The sequence below is a fragment of the Rana temporaria genome, chromosome 1 (genome assembly GCF_905171775.1).
Source record: "Rana temporaria chromosome 1, aRanTem1.1, whole genome shotgun sequence".
NCBI lineage: Eukaryota > Metazoa > Chordata > Amphibia > Anura > Ranidae > Rana > Rana temporaria.
In genome coordinates this window covers 158,587,373-158,602,369 of record NC_053489.1, presented here as the reverse complement: position 1 = coordinate 158,602,369, position 14,997 = coordinate 158,587,373, and the positions used below count along the sequence as shown (strand labels likewise).

General features: G+C 38.8%; 1 protein-coding gene across 2 annotated transcripts in view; it reads right to left on the bottom strand.

Annotated features, from left to right (window-relative positions):
* The window catches only part of SLC12A2 (solute carrier family 12 member 2), a 151,994-nt gene that overhangs the window by 53,198 nt on the left and 83,799 nt on the right, over positions 1-14,997 (bottom strand). For both annotated transcript variants that reach the window (XM_040344823.1, XM_040344831.1), the window contains exons 7-11: positions 13,800-13,910; positions 11,700-11,808; positions 3,003-3,130; positions 2,834-2,918; positions 702-850 (exon numbers count right to left, since the gene is read on the bottom strand). In XM_040344823.1, coding sequence (XP_040200757.1) covers positions 702-850; positions 2,834-2,918; positions 3,003-3,130; positions 11,700-11,808; positions 13,800-13,910 — 582 coding nt within the window. The remainder of the gene's footprint in view (positions 1-701; positions 851-2,833; positions 2,919-3,002; positions 3,131-11,699; positions 11,809-13,799; positions 13,911-14,997) is intronic.

Genomic DNA, 14,997 nt, shown 5'->3' with positions numbered 1-14,997 from the left:
GGTTTTTAATCTTAATGCATAGAATGCATTAAGATAAAAAATCTGCCTTTATAACTCCTTTAACTACCGTACATTATATTCCCAAAAACTGTGGAAGACTTGGAAATACTGTCAGATTTTACCGCTGCATGTGTCCCTCCTGGGGAGATTCTCCATCTGCCCTGAAGAAACAGGGTAGAAAGTGATGGAAAATCCAAAATTGAAGAGTTATCACAGAAACAAAAGATACAAGATATTCTCCAATAGGGACACCTGTTTCAGTGAGAACTGTCCAGCAAGGATATTACCCTCACTTCGGAGAGATTTTCTCTCACTTCCTGTTGTGTCTTTTGAGCAGAAAGTAAAAGGAAACTTCCACAATAGTTAAAGAAAGCAAACATTAGACAGTGAAGTGTTTTCACGCTTCCCTGCTCTATCCCAACCCAACAACAAAAATGGCGATACATACTTTAACCAAGCCAAAAAATAATATATAGTATATACAATCTGAACGAATAAAAACTTATCACAGCATTCTGAAAAGATGATTGCATTATAGAAGTATGATTGTTATACATAAAAAGGATCAAGATGTAGATTTTCAATTTCAGAAGCTCAGTATTATTCAAGGAAGGGGCTGTACATACCTCCTTACCTGGAAGTTGTTGCTCCCTTTTGCCTACTGCAAAAACGAAACGAAACAAAAAACACCACTCCCTTACCTGGAAGTTATTCATGAGTCCATATTCACAATTAGGTTTGCAAGATGAGAAATTGTAGTTTAATTTACAAGCTGCTTCAGTACAGTTCGAAAAAGCTGCAGAAAGGGTGTCATTAACATTCCCTGATGCATCACGTACAACACATGAACCTGCAGAAAAACAGAAAGAACAAACTTAAAGCAAAAATAGGACAAAGAGCAAAAGAGAATATATGATCGTGCATAAGTGCATTGTCAATCTCCTGATTCTAAAAATGCCTTTTGGAGGTGTACCAATTATTCTAGGGGAGCCTATTCCCCTTATTCTTTTGTGCTTGTTTCTCTTTTTCAAAGCTTGTCCTTCAGACCATGTAAATGACAAAGGTAAAAGCCCCATGGCGTAATAGAGTGACAAACCCTTTTGAAGACCATTTCAGAAAAAGAAGTAAAAATACTGCTTAACAAAAATAAATTAAAAGGAGATATTGATTTTGTTATTTTATTTACTTTTTGCCAAATGCCCCATTCAAACAAACATTTTTACAGTTTAAGTGCGCCAAAATGCCCAACATAAAAAATCCAATTATTTACAGGTGTAAGCATAGTGTGGCTTCAATTTATAGTTCAAAAAAGTACAGAAGCTTCTTTTGAGCTACACGTGTTTTTGGCCCAATAGATTTCAATAGGAACACCTGAAAAAATGTGCGTTTTGCTTTCCTTAGTAACTAGTTTTCTGGAAAAATTTTAAATAAAAAAAAATGATTAAAAGGAGAAGTACAGCCAAAGCTCGTTTGGCTGTACTTTTCCTGTGGATCAATGGAGAGCAGTTTTCAGCTGACAACAGGCTAAAGCCTGCTGTCCTGCTGACATCACAGAGCCGGTCCAAGCTCTGAAAAGATCACGATCATATGGTCAGGATCCACCAAGAAACATGGACTGGCATTTGGCTCAGTCCATCAGTGAGCCGCTGAGAGCCTGAGCAAGCCACTTCCACCCTCTCCACAGCCCAGCGCTCCAGTGAATGCTGGAGTGGCAGAGCAGACAGCGGTGACTGCGGGGAGAACTGGCAGTGTTTGATCGCTCAGTTCTCAGCCTCAGAGATGACAGGGGGACAGATGTAGCATCGGAACGAGGTGTATCCACCTAGGTAACCGATTTAAAAAAACAAACAAACATACTTCACTTGCAAAGTGATTATAAAAAAGACCGTTTTCACACTGGAGGTGTTTTTCAGGTGCTTTAGCGCTAAAAATAGCACCAGCAAAAGCGCCTGAAAAATGCCTCATCTGCAATCCCTTGTCTGCACACTGGTGCGCTACCCTGGCAGGACGTCAAAAAAAGTCCTGCAAGCAGCTCCTTTGAGGTTCTTTAGGAGCAGTGTATACCCCGCTCCTAAAGCACCCCTGCCCCTGCCGTGGCGCTTTTAAGGCTTTATTCTGCCACTAGTGGGGGTTAAAAGCGCCCCGCTAGCAGCTCAAAAGCGCCTCTAAAAATAAGGCCTGACGCCCTTGCTCTGTCAGTTTGAAAGGCCTCTTAAGGAAAAAATGTAAATAAAAAAAAAACACATGTCTATACTTACCTGAACCTCTTCTTCCAGGGTCACCCGCCAGCACTCTTGGCCCCTCCTTCCTGTTTAATGCCCCCATGGGAAACCGCCTTCTATGGGGGCACTTTTTCATGCTCGCTCCCTAGCCCCGCTGCTGCGTTTATTGACCCAGACAGCAGGACACAGCCCAGCCCCCTCGTGACTGGCTTTTATTGACAGCAGCAGGATCCATGGAAACATGGAAGTAAGGAAAGAGAAGAGCTGCAGATGTGCACAGTGCTGGATTGAATGCGGACTCTGTTAAGTAAAATGGCTAATAATGATGACTAAACATTTTTTACCTTAATGCAAAGAATGCATTAAGGTAAAAAAAAAATAGGCTTTAGAAGCACTTTAAGCAAAAACCCTCAAAACTGCTAGTACGAATGCCCGAAAAAAAAAAAAACAACCAAAGGCGATCAAGTATGAATGTGGTCTAAAAAACATAAAAATGTATATATAGTACAAATAAAGTTAAAGTAAATCATTATCCTTAAAACTTTGGCAATACAAGTAACTGCAATGTAATTTTCAAATTGACACACACAAAGCTGAAATGGAATTCTTACCCACAGATACTGCAACTCCCATGTAGACTATAGTTGTTACAAGAATGGCCAGAAGGGTTCCTTTAGGTATGGCTAGTTGAGGGTCCTGTAAAATATCATAAACATGTATACATAAAGTAAAAGCTCTAAAAGATAGTTATTTTAGTACACACCTTGAGAAAATACTTACCGCAAGGTCACCTGAGATATTGGCTCCTGCTAAGATACCAGTTGCAGCAGGAAAAAAAATGGCAAAGACTGAAAAGAACGTCTCGTCACTTCGAAAGGCTGGTCCAAAATTTTCACTGAATATTTCAGCTTCAGAAAAAGAAAGAAAATGCGTGGTGCTTAATGTACAAGTGCTGGTATTAAAGTAAATATCTATAGTTTTCCTGCAGGAGATACTAAAGAGATACAATCCAAAAAAATGAAGCCGTATGAATACACACGAAGACCTATGATCCAAGCAAAAATGTACTTTTATTTTACTCTATCTTTGCATTTTTGAAACCATGGTAAAATCAGAGCTACCTATTCCAACAACCCAACTTTTTTCCAAACGTACTGTACTATCGCAATGAATTTAATAAAACTAGACAGAGTGGACACCGAATGGAAGGGTTAGAAGCACAGTCAACTGTTCAATGTAGGGAGAGTTTCCGACAAAAGTGATGGGAAATCTCTCCATTGAGGGAACACATTACAATAAAGCACTTATAGAAAAAAAGGGGATATGTTAGATTTATGATCACTGTCCTTGTCTTCCTGTGTCGGTGACAACCACTAGACTTGCCCCCTGCTGCCAAATAGATGGGAAGTGAGGATGAAATTATGTGGACAGCAGTAAAACTAAACATAGGTATTTACTCTTCCAAAGTCTTTCCGAACAAAAATACAGGGATTTTTACACTCAGGGAAAAGTCCTTATCTCCATTGAGGGATGCAGCTTGATGATAATTAAGCAACCTTGGGCTTTACTGCTGCCTACAGGAGAAATGGACACTAGGCCCATAGAAAACTGAAGGTTTCATCAGACCGACTAAAATTAGTTTACAAGTAGCATGTATTTTACATCAAAACAGACTGACTGATATCTGGAGGGAATTAAACCCAAGAACTAAAGACTATACTCACTATTCTAACCCCCACCAGTCTTACTCTCGTATAGATCATATATTGATATCAAACCATCACGTCCCGGCAGCCATTAAATCTAATATAGTTGATGTTTCCTGGTCGGATCACTCAATGGTTCTTTTGTCACTAAGGAGAGAGGATACTTCTCCTAAAGTATCTCATTGGACACTTAATAGATCTATTTTGAAAAATCCTGTCCTAATAAAGGATATTGAGCAATCCCTTCTAGAATATTTTGAACACAATGATACAGATGATATATCCCCTGAAACTTTGTGGGCTGCTCACAAGGCTTCTATCAGGGGCAAAATAATACAATTGGCCGCTAACCTCAAAAAACAGAAGAACCTAGAAATAAAAAGACTGGAAATCAACTATTTAGACCTGTGTAGAAAACATAAAACTGATCCTCATAACTTTCCTACTCAGGCACTTGATGCGGCCAGATCTGCTCTGAACCTGGTACTTACGACTAAGGCGGGGGAAGATATAAAATGGACTGGAGCTAATTTCTATAAAATTTAAAGATAAAATAGGTCCAATGCTAGCACATAAATTGTCACCTAGATTTCAATCAAGAACTCTCCCTAAAATAAAGATGATTGACGGTTCATTCTCCCTAAACCCTAGGAGAATAATGGAGGCCTTCCATGACTTTTATTCTAAGCTTTATACCTCTACTGAGGATTCTTCTTCAGAGAGGATAGATGATTTTCTTAGCAATCTGAATCTTCCTAAATTGTCTGAAATACATACAGAGGTGATGGAGGCTCCCATTTCAATTGAGGAAGTATCGACAGTGATTAAACACCTAAAATTAGATAAAGCCCCGGGACCTGATGGATTTTCGAGTTCATATTACAAAACATTTTCAAGCATTTTAACGCCCTATTTGGTGAGATTTTTCAACCACATGACCGAGGGAGATCCTATAGAAAGACAACTCAATTTGGCTTATATATCGGTGATCCCTAAGCCGGAAAAGGATCATAGCCTGGTGGAGAACTATAGACCGATATCTCTTATCAATAACGATCTTAAGATGCTTACTAAAATAATGGCCAATAGGTTATCTTCTTTCATTGGTCAATATGTTAGTAAAGATCAAGTTGGCTTCATTACTGGGAGACAAGGTCCGGATCAGGTTAGGAGAGCCATTGATCTGATTTCTATACTGAACTCAGGATGGTCTGGTGATACTGGTCAGAAGGGTATGCTTCTTTCCATAGATCTTCAGAAAGCATTTGACTCAGTGTCTTGGCCTTTTATGTTCAAGGTGATGAACCATTGGGGGTTTGGCGCTAAATTTCTGGGTATCCTGTCTGCACTTTACTATTCCCCTGAAGCTAAAGTACGCTTTCAAGGTATTTTTTCAGAATCTATCGAGATCCGTAGCGGTACAAGGCAGGGATGCCCTTTATCTCCCCTGATATTTGCAATTGTGATTGAATCCCTGGCTATATCTATTCGTGAAAATGCAAATATCAGGGGTGTTCGATGTGCCAAAAAGGAACATAAGTGCGCCTTATTTGCAGACGACCTTTTACTTTTTTTGACTGCACCAGAAACATCCCTGCCCGAAGTATACTCTCTTATGGACGAATTTTCTCTGGTTTCAGGTCTTGCTGTAAACATAGCCAAATCCAGGGCCCTCAATGTTTCACTTACTGAGTCCACTGTTTCTCTACTGAAAGAACATTATAGATTCAAATGGGACGCCTCTTATATTAAATACCTAGGCATTAATTTGACCCCCAATATTCAGAATTTATATCTAGCCAACTATCCCCCTATGTATAGAAAACTTGAGAAGGATCTGAAAGACTGGGGTACTCAGAATATAGGTTGGATTGGTAGAATTAATTCGGTCAAGATGACTCTTCTCCCTAGGCTTTTGTATCTCTTTCGATCATTACCTATACCGATAATCAAAAGTCAACTAAAATCCTTTCAAGTTTATATGGAACAACAAGGGTCCACGCCTTCCATCTCGCACTCTCTATAACTTATCTGAACAAGGCGGTCTAGGTGTGCCTAATTTGATATGGTACTACCAATCAGCGAGATTAGCGCAATTATCAGAAATTTTTCTTAAAAATGAACGTCCTGATTGGATAGACATCGAAGAACAGGCGATTCCAAATCTAACGATAGAGGATTTAATGTGGAGTCATACCAAGAAAAGGCCTTCTATATTATCTCCGACTCTATCTCAAACTTTAGTTTTATGGGATTCACTTAAAAACAATCCCTCTCTAATCTCTAAAGGTAGGCCTTTATTGAATATTTTCATAGACCCATTCTTTACTTCTAAAATTGATAAAGATTCCTTTAAATGGTGGCATGATAAGGGGTTGTATCGTATAGGACGCTTCTTTTCTCGTTCGGGTCCCCTCCCCGAGCAATATTTTATTGACAAGCTAGACCTTCCCGTTTCAGAAAAACTAAGATTTTCTCAACTACATGACTACGCTCAAAGCCTATGGGATAACGACTCGATATCTGGACTTTTGACACCCTATGAAAGTAAATGTGATCAGGGTTTGTCCAGGAAGGGGAATATTTCAATTATATATAATTCACTTGCTACTAATGACACCAAATTGCCGCATATGCTGGTATGGAAAAAGGAACTTAATAACGAATGGGATTTGTCGGACTGGTATAAGAATTATACCAGATCCATTAAAGGTTATGTGAATGTCTCTCTTATAGAAGCGAACATAAAAATTTATACTAGATGGTATTTAGTTCCCGTCAAACTGACCTCTATGTATCCGACAACTTCTCCCCTATGTTTCAGAGGCTGCCATGGATTGGGGTCTATGATACATATTTGGTGGGAATGTCCCAAAATTCGGGGTTACTGGAATAAGGTGTTCAATATAATCAGACAAGTCACAGGCTGTAACCTGCATCAATCTCCTACTATTGCTTTACTTAACGGAATGTTACCTCTAACTTCTAAGGTTACCAGAAAACTCATCTTATATATTATGACGGGTGCCAGGATTACACTCGCAGCTGCATGGAAAAAGACTAATGTTTCCATCCTATATATGAAAAGAAAGGTCACATGGATTATGGAACAAGAGAAAAGGGTCTGCTCCATGTTGGATAAGTCTACTCTTTTCTATGAAATCTGGGAACCTTGGTTGGAATACATGGGGATAACTTATACTCCGTGAAGGTTTTGATGACATCAGTGTCTTTTGGACGATGCTGGTAGATGGCAGGCAGGCTAATTTTCTATCTCTCCCGATTTTCTTCTGGCTTTCTTTTTTCACTTCCTCTCTTGTCTTTTGTCACTCTTTCTTTTTTTCTTCTGATTCTTCTTAGGTTTTATCTCATTATTTTATCTCTGGGGATAGAATCCTTAAGATTTTTGGTCCTCAGTTTGTTTTATTTTGAAAAGATACGTTTATGTTTAAGTAATTGAAGGATTCTACCAAACCTTTGAAATAATTAGATTTGATGGGGATTCCGAAAATTTGTTTTCGGTTATCGGAGAGTTCCAGTAATAGTTATTGGAGGGAGGGAGGGAGGGAGGATTGGAGGTTTTGCTCAACCTCTTGGACACAGAAAGTTCCCGTTAGGGGTGTCGGAGAGGTTGATGCACTCCGGACATCTTATCCTTTAATTATTCTAAGTAATTTAATCTGGTACACTCAATTAGTTTTATCCCTTATATAACTTATTGTGTGATAACGCTAGACCTAGGAATTCCTTGATATATGAAAATATTCTGTTTCTCTTTCAAGTTTAAAGTATTACTTTGAAATAGTCTTTTCATTTAGCTTATGTGAACTGCCCACATGGTGTAGAGCATATAGGATGGATAGATATAAGTGGCAGTTAATAAGACAGGAATGATTGTTATGAATTGAAATGTATTTAAATTATTATATTTCTGCGTGCTATTGACTTATTTCTTGCTAATTTAATACAAATGTATGTATTTATTTTATTGAAAATAAACTTAAATTTGAATGAAAAAAAAAAGAAAACTGAAGGTTTGTTTCTTCATGAATCTATCCTCCCCTCCCACCTGCCTAGTTGGACCAAGGAATCCAAAGAAACAATAGCTTATAAGCAGAGGAAGCTGTACCACTCAATGGACTTTGAGGAAAGGATTTTACATTGAGTACAAAAATCATAATTGTATCTCTTGTCCATTAATCAGCTTGATAATCTAGGACAATTAAGAAACCTGGGGATTTCCAAATGCAGTCCAAACCGAGGTAAGCATATAAACACAGGTAACCCAGTCCAACTAGGGAAAACCAATGCAAAAGGGAGACCAAAAGCATTAAACAGCAAATTACTAGAACTAGCATCTGCTAAGGCAGAGACATCCACCTCATAGAAGGTAGCAGGCCTACAGAACTGAAACACAGCAACCTGATGACCAAAATACCAAGAACCACTCACTGCAAGATTGCAGTGGCCCTAAACAGGACAAAACACAAATAATGCACAACCAATAGGCCTGTACAACAAACTGTAAAAAAAAAAAAAAAAAAAAAAAACACATAAAAAAATGTGGATCCGGTAGCTATAGAACCTCTTTTAGGACATTCTGGAATAATAAACAGGAAATCAAGGAAGCAGTAATCGAAAAGAAAAACCCAACAGCCCTTGCCACATCCATGCAAAGAAAAGAAGTCCCCTTCGAGGAACAAGTGCTGGACACAGGGAAGGTAACAAAAAAGCCTGATTAAGGAGGAATACAGAGACCACGTTCAATAAAAATGTGTTTTTTTGTCTCAAAACAACTATTTTGCCAAGATCAAATGTAGCTCCATACAGAACACAGATAACTCCGTAACCCTTCTGACAAATAGGCACAAGAAGACTGCCTTACAAGACAGCAACATCAAAAAGATGTTCAGAAAGGTACAAATTGTTGTATAAAAGGTACAAAGGAAGAGTAATGTGAGTAAATCCTTGTAAAGTACAAATCACTGATGGATTAGCAAGAGAACATTCAAAAAAAAAAATAGACAATGCAGACAACTGACCTATGCTGGTGCCAAGGTCAAATGTTGTTCTACTCCTGACTGCAGGGAACACACTCCCATCGAAATGGCATAAGAGGGAAATCCCACAAATATCAGTGAGAATAAAAACATGCAATGATTAATTGTGTAGAAAGTAAATGTACAAGCTTTAAACTAGTAGTAGAGGCTGTAAGAAAAAACAAGGAAAAAACTTCCCCGGCAAGTGAAAGCATAATGTGTGCTAGTATGCACCACGTACTAGCACATTATGAAAGACTTAAAATGAAGCCCGCCAGCGACGCACTGTCACAGCTGACAGAGCTTTCATCTTCACCCGGTCTTCCTTTTAGGTTCGCAGGCTACAGACATTTGAATGGTGGAGCTAGGATGACATCATTCCCGCGCATGCGCATAGGAGCCACGATCATGGCACAGAACTCTGAATGAACGACATTCTCAGTATGCCATCTATTCAGAGGGCAGTTTGCAAGCATTAGTGAAGTCACTGGCTGCAGAAATGGTGAATATCTCCTAAACCGTGTATGTTTAGAGGATATTCCTTGTACCTACAGGTAAGCTTCATTATAAGCTTTCCTGTAGGTACAAGTTACCAAGCAGTGTTTACTACTGCTTTAAGCAAAGTCAGGAATAATTAATCCGAAAACCCCCAGTCTGTCAAACCCTTGGCTTCAATGGCCAGGTTGACAGACAGTGAACATGAAGTAGGGTGGGGATTGGTCCTTGAGAGAAAGATCTGGGCGATGTTGTAAAACGCCACAAAGTGTAGGCTAAAAGATAAATGAAGTCAATGTACTGCACTCTTTCTGACCAATCTAGATCTAGGAGTATGACTTAATTGCCCTTGATTCTTTGAAGTAGATCAGATCCAAATCACCGCCACCAGAAAGGATAGCGAAACTGCTTATCCTATATTATGACCTCTGTATTAGAGGAGGTATGAACAGAGCTTGTGGTTAAACCACCATTCCAAGATCTCTCCTGCTCCTGAACACCTTAAGCCACATGCCAAGATCTCAGACATCTCACAGAACTCCCATAGGCTGAATATGGACACACATCCAATGGATGGCTTTCAAGGATCTCCAGGACACTTACCCAACCCACCTCTCAGGCCACCACACCACATTCAAAGCGGGGGAAGGCAATTAAAAAGAAGCACACTGCACATAGTGTAACCCTGTTTAAGAATTTGTATTTATTCCTCAGTATGTGCATTCTTTTAAACAAAGTTCATATACAGCGCTAACATAGACAAATCATACTTGCTCCTAACTAAAATGCCGATATCCAGAGCCACACCAAGTGCACGTGTGCAGGAAAGTAATGACAAGATGCCCTGCCTGACACGTTTTGTTACAATGAACGCCTTGAGAGCAAATAGGATTTGTTAGCGTTGTATACAGGCTGTTTAAAATAACTCAGGGTGGTTCCAGAGAGAACTCCAGTACACTTAATGACCAGAGAAAACATGCACTTGCCGACGAGAGAGCCTTCCAGGCTTTGAGTATCTTGCTGGAATCTACCATCAGCTGCTGATAGTAGTAAATATGTTCCTACAAAAAAAAAACCAGCAAAACTGAAGAAAACACTTTAAATCTCCCGGTAGACACTAACCAAGAATAAGCAAATGTAAGGTGCAAGGCATTATAGCCTTCAGTTTCTGATGTGCATAGTGCCCAATTTTTCTATAGGCTTCTTTAGAACTCCTAGTTTGCTTCAAGCTGTGTTCCTCAATGACGATTAGACAAACAGTTCCACTCCACTGTTTATGTAGCTTTGTCTTTTTTAATATAACAAAGTTATACATACAAAGTTTTTATCATTTAATATATATATATTTTTTTGGGAAGGGGTGGGTAACAGGACTTTGCTTTGAATTCTAACACATTTAGGGATGAGGTGCTGTATCTATTAGGACAATCGACCACCCTCTGCCAATTTTCCAGGACTTTGCTTTGTTAATATTGTTTTGCAAAAATACTTGAACTTTCTATTGGCACTATAGGCAAAAAAAATTAATAAATGAAGGGGAAAAAAAAAAAAAAAATTTAATTTCGGTTTTGACCAGCATTCGTAAAAAAACAAAAACAGATTTACAATAAAATAAAATTATACTTTTTTTCTATGATCTGCTTTTGAAAGGACACTAAAATTATCTTTCTGGTACAAAGCATGGCAAAGTTATTTGCAAATTAAAAACATGTTTTCACCTTTTGCATGTTTCTTGTTGTACAATACAGAAACAATTACTGAAGGCGAGGAAGCTGTTAATTAGTGATGATTAGGGTAGTTAAGACTTAACAAGGGGTTAAAAGAAACCTTTTAATTTGCAAGGTTTTTATAAGTGATGTCATATGTAGATCTGCAAATGTATAAAACAAAGCAACTACCAGCTATTATTATGACAGACCGTATTAGAGGCAGGAAATGCAATGGCAGGGGGAGAGGAGAGGGACATAAGAGATGTATCCCAAAAACTTTGCTGAAGTGTATACCGCTTACGTTTAAAATTCTCAAGTGGCTAAGAATATTCTACTAAAAGAGAATGCTACTGAAACTGCTCAATTTTATTAGAGTGAAAACGCACTCTTATTTACCCAGGAGTCTACTGGTCATTATCCTGTAGGGGCTTGAGGAAGATTAGAACTAGAAGTTATCTTAGCACATCACAGTAACAGGGTAATGGAAGAAAGAAATGTGTTATACCATACATAACACTGTTTTTTTACCTTTATAACCAAAGAATCCTTTAGCCTCCTTGTCCTCCAAGGGAATGACTGTTCCTATAAAGAAGTCAACGATCGCCAGCAACAATATCACCAACAATACTATCTGAGCCTGGAAAAATGAAAGCCATGCAGAATGATTTTAAATGAATGGCAAACAAAGACCACCCTGCATATTTAATAATACATATTTTTTTTTTTTTTAAAGTATATTTTATTACTGCATTTACAGAATTATCTTTAAAATGCACTAGCTAAATGTGCTTGTAGAAATTATGTTCCCTTGGCCAGTCATAATTGTGTATTGGTGCACAATGGCACTCTTATGTAAATCAAAGAAAGTAGGATGTCAACTGCAAAAGCAAAGTTTCACACAGATCCCTTGAGCGAGTACACTATTGCTTTACAAAGGCAAGTCAGCATACCATGATGGGCACAATTTGATCTTTTTGGAAAGCAATGAGTTTCACTGTACTGGAAAATAAAAAGTGGGAAAGCCCCATAAAACTGCTGTGGGCAAGGAGGGTCATATGGATAACATTTTCCACCTTTTGCCTGAAGGTAGAATTCCTCTCTAAGCTTCCGTGAACGGTATGTGTATTTATGAGCCATCTCCCAGCATACTGTACAGCAGTGCTTCCCAACTCCAGTTTTTAGGGACACCAATGGGCCATTTTTAATTTTCCACACTTCCAGGTACTTACACCAGCAGCTTTATGACTCACACCTATTAATTTACCAATGATTTCATGAAGAGACATGGAAAACATGGAAAACGTGGATGCTCTGCAAAACACGTGTATAGTGGAAGTTACCAAAGAAGAGACCACAAGCTTTCCACAGTAATAGAATTTCAAGCCAATTGGTTTAACATTGTGCTTGGTTCCATAAATTGGCTAAAAGCATGTGAAACGCATAAATACCTAATTACCAAGAGAACAAGAACAACATGTGACTAAACTGGCATTTTATAATCTAAATGTCCTAATTAAGATGAAGTTCAGGTCAAAAGACTTGGGCAATAAGGGTCTGCCACACACATCCAAATAAGAATAATATTCTTGAGAAATATCTTAATCTTGTTTGCACTATTTAGTTTTATTAGAGTAAGGATCAAGGTGAAAAGGACATAGGAGATTATCTACAAAAACACTTCAGAAGAAGCCACTCAGAAGAATAGAATATCATTAAATCAAAAATGTGGTTTTATCCATTGGGAATTTGGAACATGAAACAAAACGATAAGTTCTATGCTAGACATAACTACAGTCTACCTAGGACCTTTTTAGCCGATGTCTGCTTTGCTGCATAGGATGCAGTACATGGTGCTGCATTATGACTATTCATCTATGCTTTTTTTAAATAAAGGGATTGTCAAAAACAGTTTATTTTTTTGCGACAATGTACCCCCCCATACTCATTCACATTGTGGGGGAGGGGGTATCTGGGGCCCCCCCCTGTTGAAGGGGGGCTTCCATATTTCAATAATCTCCCTGCCTGCAGACCCTTACAACCACTGGGTGGGGTTGTGGAGAAGAGGCCATTGTCCCCATGTGGCCTAATATGGGGGCCCCCACAACATTTTAATTTTGGCATGGGGGTTCCCTTCAAATCCATACTAGACCTGAAGGGCCTGGTATGGATTGGGGGGGATCCTCACGCTGTTTTTTTTTTTCCTCAATTCTTGTTCAAAACTGATGTGCGATTCAGAAGCATTAGCCTGGAATTCACATCTGAACCGCATTGCAGTGCTCAGAAAACACACAGGACTCTTTCAATTTGCACTGCGGATGCACCGCAGACACGTGAAAAGCTTCAATGGAAAACTATATTGTTTAACATGTCATGCGAATCAGAGGTTCAAAATGCATCCATATCGCATATGTGAACCGTTATGGAGTTATCATGGGAAAAAGGTGTCTCCACTGTAGCTTCATCACCAATCCGTGTTTCCACGACAATCCAAAATTTTCAAATTCCAATAGTCAAGTACTTGTCATCTTGTCCAGCTATTCACTGCTGGGCTAAATGTACAGTCGGATTTACCAGTACAGTAACATGTAATATAAGAAAGATTCACCAAATGGTTAGCTAGACACTTACTTTTGCTTCCCACTCCATGCCTGCTACAGAGATACCCAATAAAAGGACAACAGTTATCGCACCGACAATTCGAATATCATTTACTTCATCCACCATAATAACACTGTGTTCCTTTGGAAAGGAAAAAAAGAAAGAAAGAAGAAAAACACAAAATAAGGAAAAGTATTTATGACCTATGCATCTGCAGACTATTCTAGTATTTTCGGTGCTACCACAACAGTATAGCAGAAGCTCACCCCATTCGTAAAACATACTTAAATACAACGCTCATACTGTTGTACAAGTCCCTTTAGTGAAACATCTACAGAAAACAGGACAGGTCCTGTGTGCGTTTAGTGTAAACAACCAAGGGCTGTTTCCAGCAGGTAGTGCCCTGCTGCAGCTTTAGGTATAATGAACAGGCATTTGTAAAACTGTTCTATTTAGGCACATTCCTGGATTGCAGCCAGTGAAGGAAGCCGACGACATCAATAAAGCACAGTGCTTCAAATTTTCATACTGCACATTTCGTCTGTCGGGCCCTTGCTTTGACAACGCAGTAATGTGTACAAGAAAACTTGCCTGCTATGTATGGTGCTTCAAATTTGACATTTTGGATACAGCATGAGGAATACACCCAATACCACATTGTATCCATTATGACATATGGAAAAAGTGTGCAGTTACTTCCTTTCAGGTCTTATTGTTCAGTCCTGTATTTAACACTACAATATATGTATAGAAAATAGGCTATAATTTAATATCGTAAAAAATATCAATGTCAGAGCCATTTCTAGTTCTTATCTCCAGATAATTGTGGTGCAAAACCAAATCATGAATTGAAATCTAGGTGAACATTAAAAGGCTAGGATGAAAATATAGTTGCAAATATCTGCTAATATTAAAAGCCGTTGGTTCAGGACGACAGTCAAGGGAAAAAAATCTAAATACAGCATAGATCAGGAGATCTAGACAGTGGGTCCACCCGCTATAGGCACTGCCATCATAATTATGTCAGTGCTGCCGTTACAAGACTGCAATGGGCAGTACAATGAGAGAGAGAGCACTGGCATGGACAGAAAAATTATGCAGATTTAGGTGGGACTACACATGTAGCCTGGAGTTCAGCTTGAAGCAACAGTGAGCCTCTGTAGTAGAACCCATCATCCCCTCTTTAGAATGTCATGGCTCTGTCCCAGATAGACAGCCAAGCAACTAA